Source organism: Anomaloglossus baeobatrachus, chromosome 12 (assembly GCF_048569485.1).
Source record: "Anomaloglossus baeobatrachus isolate aAnoBae1 chromosome 12, aAnoBae1.hap1, whole genome shotgun sequence".
Lineage (NCBI taxonomy): Eukaryota > Metazoa > Chordata > Amphibia > Anura > Aromobatidae > Anomaloglossus > Anomaloglossus baeobatrachus.
The window spans coordinates 44,366,928-44,389,580 of record NC_134364.1 but is presented as its reverse complement, the minus strand read 5'-3'; the positions used below and the strand labels follow the sequence as shown (position 1 = coordinate 44,389,580).

General features: G+C 46.1%; 1 protein-coding gene across 2 annotated transcripts in view; it reads right to left on the bottom strand.

Moving 5' to 3' along the window:
• C12H14orf39 (chromosome 12 C14orf39 homolog) overlaps window positions 1–22,653 on the bottom strand; it is a 94,755-nt gene that overhangs the window by 14,410 nt on the left and 57,692 nt on the right. The window contains exons 12-15 of one of the 2 annotated variants that reach the window (XM_075329996.1): window positions 15,503–15,576; window positions 14,956–15,008; window positions 11,531–11,598; window positions 7,303–7,502 (exon numbers count right to left, since the gene is read on the bottom strand). In XM_075329996.1, the coding sequence (XP_075186111.1) occupies window positions 7,303–7,502; window positions 11,531–11,598; window positions 14,956–15,008; window positions 15,503–15,576 (395 nt within the window). The remainder of the gene's footprint in view (window positions 1–7,302; window positions 7,503–11,530; window positions 11,599–14,955; window positions 15,009–15,502; window positions 15,577–22,653) is intronic. The other variant, XM_075329997.1, reaches the window with a different exon arrangement.

The following is a 22,653-nucleotide window of genomic DNA, read 5'->3' as shown; positions in this document are numbered from 1 at the left end:
CTATCCAGACATACAGTGGGACATAGAATCTTCTGGCTGTGCTAAAAGCTGTAAGTTCTTATCTACTATTCAAGACAATTTCCTCTCTCAGATGGTAGATGAACCGACAAGGGGAGATAATTTGCTATATCTGGTCATGTCAAATAGAGCGGATACCATTTCAGATCTACAGGTCCGGGATCACTTGGGCACCAGCGATCATAATATGGTAAGCTTCAACGTAATATTCAATAGCACATTTCAAAGGGGAAATGCTAAAACCTGGAATTTTAGGAAAACTGATTTCAACAAATTAAGGGAAAAGCTTAAATGTGTAGATTGGGACAAAGTCATGGTAACTGGGGATACCGAACATAAATGGGGTAAGTTTAAGGATATACTACTAGAGTCCTGTAAAAAACTTATACCCTCTGGTAATTAAATGTCCAGAAATAAAAAGAAACCACTATGGATAAATAAGACAGTACAAAGTATAATAAAACAAAAACAATGGGCGTTTAAAATCTTAAAGGCTGAGAATACAAAAATAGCACTTCAGAAGTATAAAGATAACAATAGGAAATACAAAAATGAAATCAAGCAAGCAAAATTAGCTACTGAAACAAAAATCGCCAAGGACATTAAAATAAATCCCAAAATCTTTTATAAAAACATTAATGCAAAAAGGAAAACAAAGGATAGTATTGGCCCCTTAAAATATAATAACAAGTTAGTTATAGAGGACAAACAAAAGACTGAGATATTAAATAGGCATTTCTCATCTGTGTTCACCAAGGAACTGACTGTACCAGGGATCATTCAACAAGTGAAAAATCAAAGTTCACCACCCAATATAATTAATTTAACACAAGAAGACGTACGCCTACGTCTGAGTAAATTAAACATTGACAAATCCCAAGGGCCAGCTGGCATTCATCCACGAATATTGAGGGAAGTGAGCTCTGTAATCAACAGACCGCTGTATCTCATATTTTTAGACTCACTTGTAACAGGGTTGGTGCCTCAGGATTGGAGGATTGCTGATGTGGTACCGATATTTAAGAAAGGTAAGAGGGTAGATCCAGGCAGCTACCGTCCAGTAAGCCTGACATCAGTAGTATGCAAAGTTTTTGAGGGCATTTTAAGGGATGAAATGCAAAAATATATTGCAGAAAATAATATAATAACTGATAAACAGCATTGATTCATGAAAGATAAGTCATGTCTAACCAATCTGTTGGGGTTCTGATGTGACTTTGCAAAATCATTCGATACTGTACCATATAATAGCATTATACTAAAGCTTCAGAAGCAAGGACTAGGGGAAACTGTATGCAACTGGGTAAGGAATTGGCTAAAAGATAGGAATCAAAGAGTAGTCATAAATGGTACATTCTCTAAATGGGCTATAGTCAGCAGTGGGGTGCCGCAGGGATCTGTGCTAGGACCGATTCTTTTTAATCTCTTTATTAATGACCTTGTGGATGGGATAGATAGTAAAGTGTCAGTCTTTGCTGATGAGACCAAACTATGTAGGATATTAAAAACTGACCTTGATAGTACAGTATTACAAAAAGATCTGGATAAGATGTAAGAATGAGCAGATACTTGGCAAATGAGATTTAATGTTGATAAATGTAAAGTAATGCACCTAGGACGGAGTAATCCTATAACTGTGTATACATTAAATGGAAGTAAACTCGGGACTACAGAACAGGAGAAGGACTTGTGTATTCTTATTACAAATAAGCTGAGCAGCAGCTCTCAATGTGAAGCAGCAGTTGCTAAAGCAAACAAGATTTTAGGGTGTATAAAAAGAGAGATTACATCCCGTGATCCCAACGCATTGTTAGCCCTCTATAAATCACTTGTAAGGCCACATCTGGAATATGGGATCCACTTTTGGGCTCCACATTTTAAAAAGGACATTCAGAAGTTAGAGTCAGTTCAAAGGCAGGCAACTAGACTACTACAAGGAATGAAAGGCCTCCCGTATGATGACAGGTTGAAAAAATTACATATGTTTAGCTTAGAAAAAAGACGTCTCAGAGGAGATCTCATTTATTTGTATAAATACATGTGTGGTCAATATAAAGGACTGGCACATGACTTATTTCTTCCAAAGACAATACTAAGGACCAGGGGGCATACACTGCAAGTGGAAGAAAAGCGATTCCGGAAGCTAAATAGGAAAGGGTTCTTTACAGTTAGAGCAGTCAGACTGTGGAATGCCAACCACAAGAGGTAGTAATGGCAGATACTATAACAGCTTTTAAAAAAGGGCTGGATGATTTCCTCAGTACACACAACATTGTTGGTTATAAATGACTTAGTGACCAAATGTAGAACTGGTGGAGGAAGGTTGAACTAGATGGACCTAGGTCTTTTTTCAACCTAGGTAACTATGTAACTATGTCAGTTAGGTGCAATCTAGACACAATGTGACTTTCTTATGCCTCGTGTAGAACTCAAGTGGTACTGTTAGGGCGGCTTTGCACGTTGCGACATTGCACGTGCGATGTCGATGGGGTCAAATCGAAAGTGACGCACATCCGGCGTCACAGTCGATATCGCAACGTGTAAATCCTTTTTGATACGATGAACGAGCGCAAAAGCGTCGTTATCGTATCATCATCATTTCCATAATGCCGGTGCAGCGACAGGTGCGATGTTGTTCCTCGCTCCTGCGGCAGCACACATCGCTGTGTGTAAAGCCGCAGGAGCGAGGAACATCACCTTACCTGCCTCCCGGCTGCAATGAGAAGGACGGAGGTGGGCGGGATGTTTACATCCTGCTCATCTCCGCCCCTCCACTTCAATTGGCCTCCTGCCGTGTGACGTCGCTGTGACGCCGCACGACCCGCCCCCTTAGGAAGGAGGCGGGTCGCCGGCCAGAGGGACGTCGCACGGCAGGTATGTGCGTATGAAACTGCCGTAGCGATAATAATTGCTACGGCAGCTTTCACTAGATATTGCGCGTGCGATGGGGGCGGGACTATCGCTGCAGCATCGGTAACACATTGTTACCAATGTCGCAGCGTGCAAAGCCCGCCTTATGATCCGGAACCATGAAAGATCACCATAAATCATTGGCAAAAAAGGTGGCAAGAGCATTGGCAACTAATCTGGCCGCCATCCCCTTACTAACCATCAACACTAGAAGTAGCTGAGGGGTGAACTAACATCCTATGCACTGCGAACCCAGCCGGAGAACTAGCTATCCTAAAGGAAGGGAAGATGAATAACTCTCTGCCTCAGAAGTAGACCGCAAAGGTATAACAAGCCCCCCACATTCAAAGACTGCGGTGATATAGGAAAACACAATACACAGATAGATAGATAGCATTAGCAAAGGTGAGGCCCCATTGACTAAATAGGAAAGGATAGGAAAGGGGCTGATGGTGGCCAGAGAAAAACCCTACAAAAATCCAAATACCTAATAGTACAAAAAGCCCTCAGATCACTAGATCTGAACTCCATCCTATATCAGACGCTCTTGTCATACCAATGAACAGAAAGCAGGAACCATTACAAATTCAAGAAGCAACAAACACATGGACTTATAGGAGCAATACTCCAAACATAGCTGCAGGGAGCTTTCCAGCTAAGCACTGAGAAGGCTGGTAAACCAAAGAACAAATGACAACCGGTTCAGACTGCTAGCAGACCAAGGTTTAAATAGGCAGAGAGTTAGCAATGGAAACGCCCATTGCTCCAGCACACCTGGTCTCTGTCCAAACCATTCCTGACCACAAGAGGTAGCCTCACAGAAGCGAAAGCATAACTGACATTCACAACATGGTACACGGTTTTGAATCCAGCTATTTTTTGCACACTGAAATTCAAAAAGTGGGGAAAGATGTGGGAAGTCACCTATTTTTAAGTTTTGTTTATATTTTTATCTTTAACAGATGACACAGCAGACATATATACATGTCATGATTGCTCTGATGCTACAAGAAATGGCAAGGTTTGAACAGGTCTCAGATGAACCTAATGCTAATTTTAAGTTTTATTGTAGATGGTTCCAGATTCCAAGATGCTGGTTGATTGTACACTGGATATGCTGAGGGTACACAACATGAAGTAATAAAAACAGAACCACTCCCTCATCTCCTATCGACACAGGAGACAGGGATGAAGACACTCTCTGAAACATGTAGAGTGGCAAAGTGTAAAATGACCAAATGTGTATGTAGACAGCAGATCTTGCCTAACATCACATAAGAAGCCTATAAAGACCGCAGAGAGCGTACGAGCCCGGACGGAGGCTCCCCATTATCAAATAAGCCTAGCTTAGTGAAGATAAAGCTCACATCTGAGCTGACACTGATGGAGCCAGAGGAAATGCTTGCACTGATGCAGCCAATAAGGAAGCAACAAAGAGGCCTTGAGATGAGAGTTTACCAATGCAGACCAGGACCTCTGTGGCACCTGTCACGTCATTGGCACCTGTCACTCCTGATGATCTTAAATCCCTACAGAAACAAGAGGAAATGGAGTGTGAGATGAAGGGAGCCCAGATGACTGAGGAAGGTCTATGGATTAAGTGTGTTAAACTTTGGCTAGCTTGAGCTCTCCACTCAATGATGACCCAGGTAACCCATGAACTAACATCTGACGAAGACAGTTATATGTGTGTGCTTTGATAGACAATGTATGAGTGTCACCAGGGTTTAGTACCCTGGTGCAAGACACACCCAGTCTTGTATGACGTGTGCCTAATACAGTGTAGTATATCTCTAGCCAATGGGTTGTTAATCAAATATCAAAGGGAAATTAACAAATTTGAAGTACCGAATTCTCCAATTAAAATTTAACCTTTATTATCAAATTCATTAAAAGGTCCTCAACCAATAAAACCAGACAAATAATACATATAGAGTTTGGCCCCTCCAAACAAGGAGACACGTGTAGGCCAATAATTCAGCTATCACCACTATAGTGATTGAAATTTATCTAACCAAATGACTAAATATAACCATCGTTATATTTGTTTCAGCATGATCAGGTGCTGGGTCCATGTTGTATGGGTCCATGTACCTGATTTGGATTTACCATTTATATGACTCTGTGATGAGTCTGGGTCCGCTGGTGAGTTTCTCTATATGTGATTATGTAAATTAGCTGACATACTGACACTTATTGCTGTTCTGTATGCAATTTTGTATGTTTTTCAGCATGCCTATTGGATATAACGGGCTCATGATTTTATGAGACCCAGAATGGATTCATAAGCTCCCCTGAAGAGTTCTTTCAGAATGAAACGCGTTGGTAGGTATATCCTTTAATTATAAGGTTCCGCCATGAGATGGTCTGAACCAATCAGAATTTGAATCATAAATCAATTGGTGAGATTAATCCAATTATTTTTTTTGGACCTTGATGTTGGTAGCATCTAGTCATTTGGTGAGATAAATTTCAATCACTATAGCGGTAATAGCTGAATTATTGGCCTACACGTGTCTCCTTGTTTGGAGGGGCCAAACTCTATATGTATTGTTTGTCTGGTTTTATTGGTTGAGGACCTTTTAATGAATTTAATAATAAAGGTTACATTTTAAATTTTAATTGGAGAATTCGGTACTTCAAATTTGCTAATTTCCCTAATACAGTGTAGGAAAAACTGTAAAGACCCTGCAGAAATACACCCCTTATCTGCTCTACAGATTCCAGAAATTTTAGATTGATTATATACATCTACCATGAGTAGGTTTATATGAGTTTGTGTATGTTGTGTATTTTTCTTTCCAGAATTGCTTTGAGGCATATCCTGTGCAGAAAATATGTTACTGCTGAAAAACTCATGATGGAGGTGGTATGTAAAAATGGGGTTTGTAAAGTGGTAAAGGTACATATTTTTATAGGGGAGGTCATTAGGGAGATCTTACAGTATCTAGGAATTAGCAGGCTTTCTACATTCCTTACCATCCACAGAGCAATAGGAAGGTGAAAAAGCTGGATGGGACATTCATGGTAAAAATCCAAAAGGTGGAGACTGGCAAGTCATTGACCGACATTGACATTGACTTTTCTTTTCTTAATAAATAGGACTCCATACAAAATATTTTTGGCTTAGCACCTAGAAAAGGATTATATTTCCCACAGATACTTCTGATACAGCATGATAGTCTATACCAGCAAAGTACAAGTCTCATATAACTGACTAAATAGAGTGATAAACTGGTGTATTTTTCAATTCAAGATCCTAAATCAGTGTCAAGAAGAGCATATAGTCTCAAGCCAAGAGACAGGGTGATCCTAAAAAAAAAACAAGTGAGAAAGAACCATCAGCCAAGATTAGATGGGCCAATCCAGCTTGCCCTAAACAAAACAACTTTGGTGAAGCTTGAGGGAAAACCCACCTAGATACACAGAAGCCGCTGTAAAGAGTCACATCACCAGCAGAATGAGGGTATCAAAACATCATAGTGCTGGAGTATCTCACCTCATGGGAAATCTCCAGATTGGGGCTGATATAGGGGAAATAGCCAAAATAAGGGAGTGATGGTTAAAAGAACACAATACAAACAAAGACTCATGGTGGGAGAAACATTCTCTGTCCTGCACCAGCCCATTAGTTCAAGGGTTTAAGTGGGTGCCTTTCAGAGATAACACACACTGGTATGCAGCTGGTATTGTTCTGTATGTTGGAAAATGTAGACAGAAAAGTGCTATTTTGTGTTGTACCAAAAGGTAATCTGGTTCATGTGTAATGGAAATCCTAATAAAGAATTCTTGGTTGTATATTACAAACCTAAAACAAGGAGAGATCCATTAGTGTTGTGATACAATTATGGGTATTCAGGTAGGAAACTGAGGTGAAGCAGGTAGGAAAGTCCCGAGGACGTGGATAGCTTGCTTCTACAGTATATACCTACTGATATACCCATAATTGGTCACAAAAGGTGGGAATGTGAGAGAACAGAATCCATTTTGAGCCTGTGGTATCCATCTTATATTTAACTCTGACTTTATGGTGATTAAATGACCCTAAATGAGCGGGGAAGTTTCATATTTCTATTCATGTCCCTAAGGCTCTTATTGGTGCATAGTTCAAAAGGAACTTGTCCTTTGTCTGTGAACCTATATAAACTGGTCACATGTTCAAATAAAGTAGAATTGTTTGAGTACACCATACTAGGCCGTACTGTATTGATTTCCCGAGCGCTCGTAAAACAAATCTTACTAATTTGGAGCTCAAGAGGCATAGAAGGAGTGTATTTGACTCACAGTAGCTAAAATCAATATATTATTTTAAAAACATTGTAATAACTTTGTTAGTATAAATGTTTATCTTCTTTATCTGAACGCTGTACATACAAATCCATGGTAGATTTTGTAACGTTTTTGGCTTTTTTCCCTTTGTTCCGTTCACATTTTCTCAGGAATTCAGTTGTGGAACTTGACGGAGGATCAGGTTTGATAAATGGTGATGGGATCTTTGGTAATGCAAATACTTCATTTGGTGATGTTCCGCCATCAGCTGTGCAGTCCATGTCTTCGAAACTTGCAGAGTTTCCCTGTGCAATTGAAATGGACATCCAGTGAAAGCAGATTTTGCAGGTTAAGCGAATTTGGAGCCTTTTATTTAAAGGGAATCTGTCAGGTCCACTATGCACCCAGAAACACGAGCAGGTCATGGTGCATATTGCTAATCTCTGTTTAACTGTCCCTATATGTAGTAGCATACATAAAGAGATCTTTAGAAAAAGTATTTCTAAAGATACTATATGAGATGCAAATGACGGCTGTGACTACACGCAAGGGCATTATTTCCCCTGACTAGACTGTCCTCTTAGCATTTTAGCATGCCCCTGTAGGTGTGCTTACATGCTAATCAATACCCAGTGTCATTGGTATGGATGCGCGTACCTGTCCGTCGTCACCGCCTCCGACGACGGGTTCAGGGCGTGCTAACATGCTAAGAGGGCAGACTAGTCGGGGGAAATAACGCCTTTGCAACTAGTCACAGCCCTCATTTGCATATAATAAAGGATCTTTAGAAATACTTTTTCTAAAGATTTCTTTAGGTATGCTACTAGATTCATGGACAGTTAGGCAGAGATTAGAAATATGCACCCAGTACTGCTTGTGGTTCTGGGTGCATAGGGGACCTGACAGGTTCCCTTTAAAGGGAATCTGTCAGTAGGTTTTTGCTATGTAGTCTGAGAGCAGCATGATGTAGGGACAAATACCCTGATTACAGTGATGTGTCACTTACTAAGCTGTATTTTGCTGTTTCAATAAAATCAGTGTTATATCAGCAGGACATTATCACTACAGGACCAGGTGCCTTGTGGATTCTAGTCCTCCTGCTCTGTATAACCCCACCATTGATTAGCAGCTGTCAATATACAGTGTACACAGAAAGCTGCCAATCAGTGGTGTGGGTGGGGTTATATAGGGCTCCGCATTCCAAGCACTGCTAGATCTGCAGCAGAGAAAACTGATTTTATGAAAATGACAGGATGCAAACCAGCAAGTGTCACATGTAAAGAATCAGGGTATCTGTGCCTACATCATGCTTCTGTCCGATAACATAGCCAAAACCTGCTGACAGATTCCCTTTAACCTGGGGCTACAGTGGTAGTGGTACGCAATGTTCGTACAACTGTTGTGTAAATTAATGTAAAAAAAAAAGCTAAAAAGTAAGGTTGCAATCAAATTACGCTTGTAGGTAACAATATACCTTACGTGGCTGTCTCACAAATCTAAAGACATGTACACTCAACTCAGTTAAGTATTCTTGTATTTTAGTTGGAAAGAGGGGGCAAAAACACTGCCAAACACCATAAGGGTATGTGCGCACATTTAGTATTTGGTGCAGAAATTTCTCCATCATTTCTTGGCAAGAAAAAGCCAGAGGTAAAAACATGCCTTTTGCCACTTTTTTTATGCATTTTCAGTGCAGATTTTTCCTATGCATTAGAATGGATGAAATCTTCAGCAAAACACTGCAATAATTGACATGCTGCAGATTCTGTACCAAATCTGCAAGATGAAAATACTCAACATGTTCATGAGACTTCAGGATTCTCATTCGCCTTGCTGGCAACAGGGAACCCTTTTGGTTTTGTGACCAATCTGCCCTGAAAAATTCTGCCCTGATTAAGCTGATACTATTCTAAGACTATGTGCGCACGTTTCGTAGTGTCCATGCTGAAAAATCTGCAGCGATTTGGCAGTGCATGTGCGCTTTAAATGCTGCAGAAACACTGCGTAATGGAATGTATCTGCAGAATAGATTCCGATTTCATGCGCTGGGGATGCTGCCTCTCCCATAGATAGAGTGGGAGCAGCATCCAAATTGCATGAAATAAGTGACGCTACTTTGTTGAGCGCAGCGATTTGGATCAAAATTTCACCATGCAAATCGCTGCGCTCTCAAATGCAACGTGCGGATGAATTATGCACAATCTTCATAGATTGTGCTGGGGACGCAGGACACATGCATTTACGTTGCAGTGCAATATGCAGCGTAAATGCATGAAATTACGCAACATGCGCACATAGCCTAATGCCAACTTTTAATTGTGCTAAAATGTTAAAATGTAGCAATCCTGTTATAAAAAAAAATCTACAAAGGGAATTTATCATGAGGGTAATTTTTAAAGTCAGTTTTCATTGTTGCTATATTCCGATATTTGTGCTAAATTTATCAAGCTGTCATATGATGTTTGATGAGTTTGTCATCCTAAGATTTTATACTTCCCTCTAGAAATAGCATACGAGGGCAAATCCGGCGGTGATCTCCAAAAAACAGATATTATAGATAAAACATGTATTATAGATAAAACGACTAGTATCGGCATACAAGCCTTGGACAAAAGGGGGCTTTACATGCAACGGCATTGCTAACGAGAGGTCATTGGGGTCACGGAATTCGTGACGCACATCCGGCCTCGTTAGCGACATCATTGCGTGTGAAACGTATGAACGACCACTAACGATCAAAAATACTCACCTTATCGTTGATCATTGACACGTTGCTCTAATCCCAAATATCGTTGATGGTGCTGGACGTAGGTTGTTCGTCGTTCCTGAGGCAGCACACATCGCTACGTGTGACACCCCAGGAACGACGAACAACACCTTACCTGCGTCCTCCGGCAACAAGGTGGGCGTCACTTTCTTTTGGAAGCTCTCCGCCCCTCTGCTTCTATTGGACGGCTACCATGTGATGTCGCTGTGACGCCGCACGAACCACCCCCTTAGGAAGGAGGCAGTTCGCCGGCTACAGTGACGTTGCTAGGCAGGTAAGTCTGTGTGACGGGGACTAACGATATTGTGCGCCACGGGCAGCGATTTGCCCGTGATGCACAAACAACGGGGGCGGGTGCTTTCACGAGCAACATCGCTAGCGATATCGCTGCGTGTAAAGCCCCCTAAAGGCTTGTATGCCGAAACTAGTCTCTGGTTGATCCTCCGGGATGTCACTGCTACTATGGCTGGATTTTTAATTTTACCTTAATAAAGACTACACGTTTTATCTATAATATCTGGTTTTTGTAGATCACCGCCGGATTTGCCCTCATATGCTTTTTCATGTTTTTCGAGTGCTTCCTCCCTGAATCACGAGCGGGTCCCGCCAGATGAAGATTGCAATCCAGCAGCTGACATAGGGAAGCAGGCTCCTCCATATTATATGTTCCCTCTAGAAATGTTACTCCACTTCTTACATCAACCCTTAGGGGCACTTTGCACACTACGACATCGCAGGTGCAATGTCGGTGGGGTCAAATTGAAAGTGACGCACATCCGGCATCGCAGGCGACATCGTAGTGTGTAAAGCCTAGATGATACGATTAACGAGCGCAAAAGCGTCGTAATCGTATCATCGGTGTAGTGTCGGCGTATTCCATAATTACGCTGACGCGATGGTCTGATGTTGTTCCTCGCTCCAGCAGCAGCACACATCGCTGTGTGTGAAGCCGCAGGAGCGAGGAACATCTCCTTCCTGCGTCACCGTGGCTCCCGTAGGATATGCGGAAGGGTGAAGGTGGGCGGGATGTTTACATCTCCGCCCCTCCGCTCCTATTGGCCGCCTGCCGTGTGACGTTGCAGTGATGCCGTATGACCTGCCCCCTTAATAAGAAGGTGGGTCGCCGGCCAGAGCAACATCCCAGGACAGGTGAGTCCATGTGAAGCTTCCGTAGCGATAATGTTCACTATGGCAGCTATCACAAGGATATCGCAGCTGCAACGGGGGCGGGGACTATCGCGCTCAGCATCGCCGCATCGGCTTGCGATGTCGCAGCGTGCAAAGTACCCCTTAGTGGAGTAAACTTGCGACTTTGTTAACCTTCTGTTAAAAAGTCACAGACAATCTGTCTATAAACCCCAATTGTATAACTAATGACACCCACTTTTTAAAAGTTGGTGGAAGCCGTGACAAATTGCAAATTTTGCCAAATAAAAGGAGTGACATTTTCACGAGAAAAAAACTTTTGAAAAGTCCTTGATGAATTACCCCCTATGTGTAGCATAACATTAATTACAAAATTAATTTAGTGAATTCTTGCCGAATTATCACACATAAATACTGTACCTGAGAAACATAACCTGAGTCTTTAGAGGTATCTGGGACTTCCGGGGACTGTTGTATTCTGACTTCTTCTTTTGAACAAAAACACATGAAAATTAAAGTTTGCTGCTTATGATACAGTATATCACAAAAAGGAGTACATGCCCTCACATTTTTGTAAATATTTTATTGTATCTTTTCATGGGACAACACTGAAGATCTGACCCTGTGACACAATGTACAGTGTCAGTGTGCAGCTTGTATAACAGTGTAAATTTGGTGCCCTCTAAATAATTCATCACACAGCCATTATTGTCTAAAGCACTGGCATAAAAAAATGAGTACACCCCTAAGTGAAAACGGCCAAACTGTGCCCAATTATCCATTTTCTCTCCTCGGTGTCATGTGACTCATTAGTGTTACAAGGTCTCAGGTGTGAATGGGGTTAGGGGTGCTACATTTGCTGTTATCGGTCACACACTCCTCTCATACTGGTCACTGGAGGAAAACATGGAGGAAAATATGGCTCCTCATGGCAAAGAATTCTCTGAGGATCTGAAAAAGGAATTGTTGCTCTATATAAAGATGGCCGAGGCTCTAAGATTGCCCACACCCTGACACTGATCTGCAGCACGGTGGCCAAGACCATACTGAGGTTTAACATTAGGGATGATTGAGTACCTCAAATATTCAGCTTCGCGAATATTTGCCGAATAGGTCGCCGCTATTCAACTATTCGCGAATATTCGATGCGCAATGTAAGTCTATGGGAAACCCGAATAGCAACTATTCGGAACTATTCGGGCTTCCCATAGACTTACATTGCGCATGGAATATTCGCATAGCAGCGACCTATTCGTCGGATATTCGCTAAGTCGAACATTTGAGGTATTCGACCATCCCTATTTAACGTGACAGGTCCGACTTAGAACAGAATAAAGGATAAGAAGGCAAAAATCAGATAGCCACATCCAGGAAGATTATACCACAATAATTAGATTGGCGATTGCTTGGACGGATCCATGAGCTGGTTTCCAGGTAGCAATGCACACGAAAAATAGCAAGGTGGGTGTCCCGCATATGCAAAAATGGAAGGTGTTCTCTTGATAAAAATTCAAAACTTTATTGATGCATAGTTGAAACAGGTAAAAGATTAAAAACATGTGGATTCATGCACGTTACCACAAGCAAAGCCATAGGGACCTAGGACAGAGCAAATACTAGAAGCTTTAGGTACCCGGTATAAATTAACTATACAGCATTAGTAACTTGCTACTTAACCCCTTAACGACCTCGGGCCGTAAAATTACGTCCTAGCGGTCATAATGTTACTGCCCGCGGTCTGCCGGCGGCAGCATGCCGCGATCGGCGCACATCTCAGCTGATTTTCACAGCTGAGATGTGTGTCTGCTAGGCACGAGCAGAATCGTTATCTGCTCGTGCCGTTTAACCCCTTAAATGGCGCTGTCAATATGTGACAGCGCCATTATAAGCGCGATCGCGGTAAACATTTAGGGGTGCTTCACACACAGCGAGCTCACTGCCGAGATCGCTGCTGAGTCACGCTTTTTGTGACGCAGCAGTGACCTCATTAGCGATCTCGCTGTGTGTGACAATGAGCTGCAATCTGGCCCCTGCTGCGAGATCGCTGCTCGTTACACACAGCCCTGGTTCGTTTTCTTCAAAGGCGCTCTCCCACTGTGACACACAGATCGCTGTGTGTGACAGCGAGAGAGCGACAAATGAAGCGAGCAGGGAGCAGGAGCCGGCGTCTGACAGCTGAGGTAAGCTTGTAACCAAGATAAACATCGGGTAACCAAGGTGGTTACCCGATATTTACCTTAGTTACCAGCCTCCGCAGCTCTCATGCTGCCTGTGCTGCCGGCTCTGGCTCTCTGCACATGTAGCTGCTGTACACATCGGGTTAATTAACCCGATGTGTACAGCAGCTAGGAGAGCAAGGAGCCAGCGCTCAGTGTGCGCGGCTCCCTGCTCCCTGCTCCCTGCACACACAGCTAAGCGGTGTGCGCTGGTAACTAATGTAAACATCGGGTAACCATACCCGATGCTTACCTTAGTTACCAGTCTCCGCAGCTTCCAGACGGCGGCTCCGTGCAAGTGCAGCGTCGCTTGCACGTCGCTGCTGGCTGGGGGCTGTTCACTGGTGGCTGGTGAGATCTGCCTGTTTGACAGCTCACCAGCGACCATGTAGCGATGCAGCAGCGATCCTGACCAGGTCAGATCGCTGGTCGGATCGCTGCTGCATCGCTAAGTGTGAAGGTACCCTTACTTACCGCCCGATACCGGAAGTCATGTGACGCGATCACGTGACTTCCGATAGTTGTCATGGTAGCACAGGGTCATGTGATGACTCCTGTAGTACACATGAATTGCTTTCACTTTCGCTGTGCCAGCGGCACAGCAAAAGAGAAAGAGAGCGTATCTGCTGTTTACAACTGTATAGCTGTGATCAGCAGATAGTGCAGAGCGATCGGAATGCTGATCGCAATAGCCCCCTAGGGGGACTAGTAAAATAAAAAAAAAAAGTTAAAAAAAGTTTTAAAAAATTAAACAAAAATACCTAAAAGTTCAAATCACCCCCCCATTCGCCCCATTGAAAATTAAAGGGTTAAAAAAATAAAAAATATACACACATATGGTATCGCCGCGTTCAGAAACGCCCGATCTATCAAAATATAAAATCAATTAATCTGATCAGTATACGGCGTAGCGGCAAAAAAATTCCAAACGCCAAAACGACGTTTTTTTTGTCGCCACAACTTTTGCGCAAAATGCTATAAGAGGCGATCAAAACGTAGCATCTGCACAAAAATGGTACTGTTAAAAACGTCAGCTCGAGACACAAAACACAAAAACTAAGCCGTCACTGAGCCATAGATCCCGAAAAATGAGAACGCTACGGGACACGGAATATGGCGTAAAACGTGCGCCACTTTTTTCGGTCAAACTTCCGTTTTTTTTTAACCCCTTATATAAAAGTAAACCTATACATATTTGGTGTCTACGAACTCGTACTGACCTGAGGCATCACACCCACACATCAGTTTTACCATATAGTGAACACAGTGAATAAAATATCTCAAAAACAATAGTGCTATCGCACTTTTTTTGCAATTTTTCTGCATTTGGAATTTTTTTGCCGTTTTCCAGTACACTATATGGTAAAAATTATGGTTTCATTTAAAAGTACAGCTCGTTCCGCAAAACATGAGCCCTCACATGACCATATTGACTGAAAAATAAAAAAGTTACGTCTCTCAGAAAAAGAATGGCGAAAAAAAAATCGGAAAGCGAAAAATCGTCCGGTCGTGAAGGGGTTAAGGTTGATTTTTGTGTATTTTTTTTTTACTGGGAAATGCATTTAAGGACTCCTTTAAATAGGATACAAGATGAGATAAATATTTAAAAAAAAAAAATAATCTAAATACCTGTTTCTTTGATATTTGGCTTTGAATGGATTTGCTTTTGAATGAGACCAAACCTGTAAAATATTAACATTTGCATCTCAGTATTTACCTGTGCATGAATTTCTACAAAATATGCTATAAGGGAGGGCTGGCTCACGTATTTCTGACCCTGCTGTCTTTTTTAATTTTACTCCTATTGTACTACAAAAATTCTGTAGTGAATCTGATAACGCCACTAATTTCGAAGCTTGAAATGGGAACACATCAGTTGTGGTGCTGGACATTTCCATGAAACACTAAAAAAGTGCTGCAGTGTTGGCTACTGGACAAAGTGGACAACTTTACTCATCTGTTTGTAATGTGCTCCGGGATAAAACAAATGGCCAAACACTACTGATATGTGTGACCAAAGACTTTTTGCATAGTGATTCTGTCACTGTCATTCACACTCACTTTCCAGGCCTTGTGCTACACCTTTTATATGAGGAGAGCATTATTCTTATCATATATCTGCTATATATATACCGTACATATATATCACAATTTACACAATGTGTACTACTCTTACCTTAATTGACCTTGACAATGCAAATTTGTAGGTTTTGGAAACAAGTCCTTATTACCATCATTAATTAATAGCTCCTAATGAATAAGAAACAATACAACTTTACATTTCAAATATTGTAAGCATGAATAGAAAGATCTCTGATATGTAAAGCCATTAATACAGAGGTCAGAGATAGTGACTATTTTCTTGTGCAACATTTGTATTTTGAGTGTGAAAATCGGTGTGAAAATAAGCTACGTTTCTGCAATAAGGACATTATAGATGTGTGGCTCGCTGCTGTCTGCCAGCTTGTTGTATTAGCACCACTTCTAACAAACAGCTAGGAAGACCAGGTCTCCACATGGTGAATTATGTAAGTTTCCCCACACAGAAGAGCAGATCTGGATACCCATATACTGGCCTTGGGGGTTTATAGATAATTTAAGCCTGGATCTTGGTGTACTGCCTCGGTGTGATTTCTGTGGAAAAGCTTTGGCGGTCATTATATCATTAATAGGGGCTCTGGGACTACTGTGAGGGGGAGGAAGCTGGATGTGGCCCACGACCTTCTCACAGAGCTGGATGTGGCCTGCGACCCTCTCTCAGAGCTGGATAGGGCCCTCAACCCTTTCTCAGTGCTGGATATGGCCCGTGACCCTCTCTCAGAGCTGGATGTGGCCCGCGACCTCCTCAGAGCTGGATGTGGCCCGCGACCTTCTCTCAGAGCTGGATGTAGCCTGCGACCTTCTCTCGGAGCTAGTTGTGACCCGAAACCCTCTCTCAGAGCTGGATCTGGCCCTTGACCCTCTTTCAAAGCTGGATGTGGTCCTTGACCCTCTCTCAAAGCTGGATGTGGTCTTTGACCCTCTCTCAGAGCTGGATGTGGCCCGTGAACCTCTCTCAGAGCTGGATGTGGCCCGCGAACCTCTCTCAGAGCTGGATGTGGCTCGCGACCTTCTCTCAGAGCTGGATGTGGCCCGCGAACCTCTCTCAGAGCTGGATGTGGCTCGCGACCCTCTCTCAGAGCTGGATGTGGCCCGCAAACCTCTCTCAGAGCTGAATGTGGCTCGCGACCTTCTCTCAGAGCTGGATGTGGCTCGCGACCATCTCTCAGAGCTGGATGGGACTCGCGACCATCTCTCAGAGCTGGATGTGACTCTCGACCCTATCTCAGAGCTGGATGGGGCTTGCGACCCTCTCTCAAAGCAGAACGTGCCTCTCGAGGTCAAAAAGGTTTGGCAGCACTAATCTACATCATGCACTGTGTTCTGAGCTGGTTTTCTGCTATGTGTAGATGAGGTTTGCAATAACATATCTAAATGTATCATTCAGTAAACTGTCAGAGATTTTCAGCTCAGAACACAATCTGTGAAAATGTTGCCACAACAAACGTCATATGATATGGACACCATTGAAGTGGATAAAAGATTTTTAAATACACTGCCAAAAATATAAGTTCAACACTTTTGTTTTTGCTCCAATTTTTCATGAGCTGAACTCAAAGATCTAAGGCTTTTTCTATGTACAAAAGGCCTTTTACTCTCAAATATTGTTCACACATTTGTCTAAATCTGTGTTAGGGAGCATTTCTCCTTTGCCGAGATAATCCATCCACCGCACAGGTGTGGCATATCAAGATGCTGATTATTGCACAGGTGTGCCTTAGACTGGCCACTATAAAAGGCCACTCTAAAATGTGCAGTTTTATCACACAGCACAATGCCACAGATGTTTTGAGGGAGACATTTTGAGAGAGCGGCAATTGGCTACTGACTGCAGCAATGTCCACCTGAGCTGTTGCCTGTGAATTGAATGCTCATTTCTCTACGATAAACCATCTCCAAAGGCATTTAAAGGGAACCTGTCATCAGAAATTTAGCTATAAAGCTAAAAGTTCCCCCCTCTGCAGCTCCTGGGCTGCATTCTAGGAAGCTTCCTATAGTTTTTGTGGCACCTTTTATACCAAAATAAACACTTTGTAAACTTGTACCTTTTCTTATGCAAATTTCTTAAATCTTCCATGGGGGCGGGCTGCCTGGGGTCCGTTGCTGTTCCTCCTGCAGATTTACGCCGCCCCCGAACGCTGAATTTCAAAGCTCAGCACGCCGCCCCTGGGTGCCCGTGGTCCCGCGCATGCGCTGTTCCACTGTAGCGGTGCCGTGCACTGTGTGCACGTGTGATCACTGGTGACGCTTTGCGCGGGCACGAGGTTATGGGCGGCGCTGTGAGTGTCATCAGTAAGTGCCGCCCATAACCTCGTGACCGTGTGGCGCCCCTGACCTGGTCAGGCACCACTGAGTACTGCACCCATGCTGGGGACAGTACAATACAGGTAATCCAGAAGGCTGACCGAGGTGTGACTACACAGGCGCATAGTGATCAGGTCTCACACATGTACCTTTGAGAGGACCCCTGGGGATCCCAGGAGGGGGTAAAAGCCTTCACCTCCACTTGAGGAGTGGAGGGGGCGAAGCCTCCATCTCCACTCAAGGGGTGTGGTAGAGAGCCTGGTTGCTAGGTGGCGTAGGCAAGAACAGGAGAGGAGGGAACAGTGAGTCAGTTTAGTGTGCAGCTCAGGAAGAGCAGAAGCAGACCCTGGAGCTGTTGCAGTCTAACAGCGTCCGCGCAGTGACTACCGACGGGGGAGAACGGTCACCTGGTAGTGCTGCCCGAACTCCACACACAGCTGGAGAGAGAGCCGCGTAGTGGAAAGTACGGAGACTGTCAGGGAGTACCAGGCCCAAACGGGCGGCAGATCCCGGTGCGGGGATAGATCCACCTTTCCTTGCTAAACCTGCCGGTGTGGGGCCCTTAAAGCCCACGCCACAACACCCCAAAAGCCGCAGCCACGTAGCCACAGTTAGGGCCCATAGTTCACAGGAGGCAAGCAGCTGGAGTGATCTGGTCCAGGCGACAAGCAAACGGCAAACAAACGAGGGGAGCAGCTACTTCCCTGGGTGACCCCCATAGGGACTAAAAGTCGGGGTTACCACAAACCACAGAAGGGCTAAGGAAGGCGAGTCGGTAGCCACCCTCATCAGTCAGCCTGAAGGACACCTGGTTCCAACCTGGTTCATCCCAGCTACGCCCGGGTTACTCACTCTGCCACCTTCTGTGAGTAAAACCCCTGAAAGACATTCTGCTTGTGTGGAGTTATTCTGCGCCTTGTGGTTCTACACACCTACACAGGGCCCTGGGGCTTGCCTCACTCTCAGGAGGCTATTACAACTGGCTGCACCCACCATCAGCCCCAGGCATCCCTTAACCTGCAGTGGCGGTCCCCACTGACCGCAATTCTGAGAGTGGCGTCACGACAATCCTAAATAGAAGATCTCCTACCTGTGACAAAGATCCAGCTGCGTGGAGTCCCTGAAGGTAATGCACCGACACAGCACTTGTGGGGCTTCACATCTGGCGTCACGAACAGGATAAGGACTAGACCTGTTCAGACAGGTGACCATGTGCCTGGGCGGTCCGCTTGGAAAATTGGAAGCGCCGCCATATTGCCACCATGAAAAGCGCGCTGAAAAACAACAGCAGCCCGCGCTGGGAGAAGTTACCGCCCACGAAGAGGTGTGGCTACCCAGAGATCCCCTGCAGAGTCCTGACCTCGCAAGTGATGAGAGCGGAGGCGTTCAGAGACGTCGGGACAGAAAGGGAGCCAGAAGCCTGCTACTGGAAGAGGCAGAGCAGAAACTGAAGAGCCTGCTACTGGAGGCAGTGACGAGTCCGCTGCTGGGAAATCGTGCAGAAGAAGGCGCAGAGGAAATGGCGTCTGAACGCAGAGACCCAGAGCCAGGCTCCGCTGCCTGGTGGTATCGGGAACTTGCCCAGTTCTGCGACCGACTGGAGGCCCGGGTCGTAGAGCAGATCAGAGAGGAACGCACGGAGCTTCTGGAGATGGCTGCAGCGGTTCAGGCCTACGAGGGGAGAGCCACGCGACGAGTGCCAGACCGAGCGGCGACGACTCAGACCCCGATGGTGCCACCGATGGGTGAGTCCAGTGTTGCCCCTGCCAGCGCGAGTGCCCCGACCCCTGCTGCCACGCCCGCGGTCCCTGAAGAGGCGCCCGGCGCGGCGACGCTGGACCAGGCCGCACCAGCGACGCCCTGCCCGGCCCGCCAAGCCCAGGCCGCCGCAGCGATGCCTTGCCCGGCCCGCAAAGATCCGGCTGCCACCGCGACCCTCATCCATGCCGCGGGTGTGACGCTGACCCAGGCCGCCGTCTTGCTAGGCCCGGCCCGCCAAGACCCCACCGCAGCAGCGACGCTCATCCACGCCGCAGGCGAGGTGCTGAACCAGGCCGCAGCCACGCCAGGTGCGGCCCGCCAAGCTCCGATCGCTGCAGCGACGCCCAGCCCAGCCTGCACAGACCCCATCGTAGCTGCAACGCCAATTCAGGCCGCCGCAGCGATGCCCTGCCCGGCCCGCCAAGAACCGGCCACAGTAGCGATGCCCGCTAAGACTCCAGCTGCGACCCTGAGTGAGACTGCGACAGCAACGCTGATCCAGGCCGCCGCCATGTCAGGCGCGGCCCGCCAAGACCAGGCCGCCGCCATGTCAGGCGCGGCCCGCCAAGACCAGGCCGCCGCCATGTCAGGCGCGGCCCGCCAAGACAAGAATGTACCTCTGTTTACCCCGGCCTGCAAGGCCAGAGCAGACACCGCTCCCCAGTCTAAGGAAGTCCCTGCTAGGACGTCCCTGATAGGAGAGGACCCCGAGTACTGGAAGCTGAAGGCTGACCTAGAGGCCCAGTTCCCACAGGAGATGGTGGACCGGTATCTGCTCCCTCCGCACACCCCCAAGGCGACTTCTGCAGCAACCACGCCAAAGAGTCCCCCGCCCGGGCCTGCTGATGACCACCCATCCCCGGCGCTGCCACAACAGGAGTGCTCCGAAGAACTAAGGGGGAGAGGAGGCCAGGAAGCTGAGAAGCTGACCCCGGAGCCATCAGCAGTGGATCCATGCCCAGAGCCAGAGATGTTGCCATATTCCCGCTGGGATGAAGAGGAAGATTTGTCCAGAAACCTTACCTGGGAGCCTGCAAACAGTGAAGCCGCAACCCAGCAGAACCCAGCCCGTAGGACACGGCGCCGTAGCAGAACAAGGTTTTCCCCTGCACCGCAGTCTCCAGAGCAGAAAGACGAAGTCATGGCCAGAGACTTGGAAGAGAAACGGTTCCTGAGAAGGGCCAAATCCCAGGTTAGAGGTCCACTTTGTCGTGGTGTAGTAGAAGACTTCAGCTTGAAATCAGGATATGGCTTCATAGTAGCTCCTGGTATGAAGGAAGGCATCTTTGTTAACAGAAGAGACGTTAGAGCCCATTTGCCCAGAGGACATCCAGGAAGGAACCTACGGACAGGAGATACAGTGGAATTCACCATGCACCAAGGAGAAAGAGGATGGTATGCATTGGATGTTACACCATGTCCCAGAAATCCCTACAGTGAACCTGCTGTCTCAACAGAAAAAGAAACAGATACAGAACAAGAAACAGATGTAGAAGAAGAAGGAAAAGACAAGGATGGAGAAAACAACAGGTGCCGCAGCCCTACAGGCCCAAGCCCTGGTGAAGAGGAATCTATGTAAAGTAAAGAAAGAAGTACAGAAGTTACCAGTTTGACAAGTTTTGAAAAAGTTTGCAACGTTAATGTTTAAGAAATGCGCCCACATGAACTAATGTGAGAAACCCATGAACCTTAAGGCTATGAACTGGCTATAGCCACAAACTCTCGCAGTGTAAATAGTTACCCCAGAGGTACCACCACCAGAGCCAGCCTGTTTAGGGGCTTGGCTCGCCTGCAACCAGGGAGCACGTCTGTTTATGGGGCCTTGGCTCGCCTGCAACCAGGGAGCATGCCTGTTTATGGGGCCTGGCTCTCCACCACAAAGAGGGTGCCTGGTCAGCACCAACTGTGAAGGCCGCCTCTACATCCTGCCAGAAGAGGCTGAAGGCGCGGCTTCACCAGGCCAGGTATGCCCTGAAGACCACTAGACCATGAAAGCCGCCTCTACATCCTGCCAGAAGTGGCTGAAGGCGCGGCCAACGGGAGAGGAAGATTGGAGGAAAGGTCTGGGGAAGTGGATGGCCCAGACCTGGTTACCAAAAGAAACCGGTGACCTGCCTCCTGAAAGGGGTTTAGGGTGGGTTAACGGACTTGTGGGTGGAGGGTGGTGATGTATGGTACCTGGTGGTTTTAAAACGTTTTACCATGTTTTACTGTTTTATGCATTTTAAAATGTTGTCTTGCAGCCCGAGGACGTGCTGGTGATAACTAAGGGGGAATGTGGCGCCCCTGACCTGGTCAGGCACCACTGAGTACTGCACCCATGCTGGGGACAGTACAATACAGGTAATCCAGAAGGCTGACCGAGGTGTGACTACACAGGCGCATAGTGATCAGGTCTCACACATGTACCTTTGAGAGGACCCCTGGGGATCCCAGGAGGGGGTAAAAGCCTTCACCTCCACTTGAGGAGTGGAGGGGGCGAAGCCTCCATCTCCACTCAAGGGGTGTGGTAGAGAGCCTGGTTGCTAGGTGGCGTAGGCAAGAACAGGAGAGGAGGGAACAGTGAGTCAGTTTAGTGTGCAGCTCAGGAAGAGCAGAAGCAGACCCTGGAGCTGTTGCAGTCTAACAGCGTCCGCGCAGTGACTACCGACGGGGGAGAACGGTCACCTGGTAGTGCTGCCCGAACTCCACACACAGCTGGAGAGAGAGCCGCGTAGTGGAAAGTACGGAGACTGTCAGGGAGTACCAGGCCCAAACGGGCGGCAGATCCCGGTGCGGGGATAGATCCACCTTTCCTTGCTAAACCTGCCGGTGTGGGGCCCTTAAAGCCCACGCCACAACACCCCAAAAGCCGCAGCCACGTAGCCACAGTTAGGGCCCATAGTTCACAGGAGGCAAGCAGCTGGAGTGATCTGGTCCAGGCGACAAGCAAACGGCAAACAAACGAGGGGAGCAGCTACTTCCCTGGGTGACCCCCATAGGGACTAAAAGTCGGGGTTACCACAAACCACAGAAGGGCTAAGGAAGGCGAGTCGGTAGCCACCCTCATCAGTCAGCCTGAAGGACACCTGGTTCCAACCTGGTTCATCCCAGCTACGCCCGGGTTACTCACTCTGCCACCTTCTGTGAGTAAAACCCCTGAAAGACATTCTGCTTGTGTGG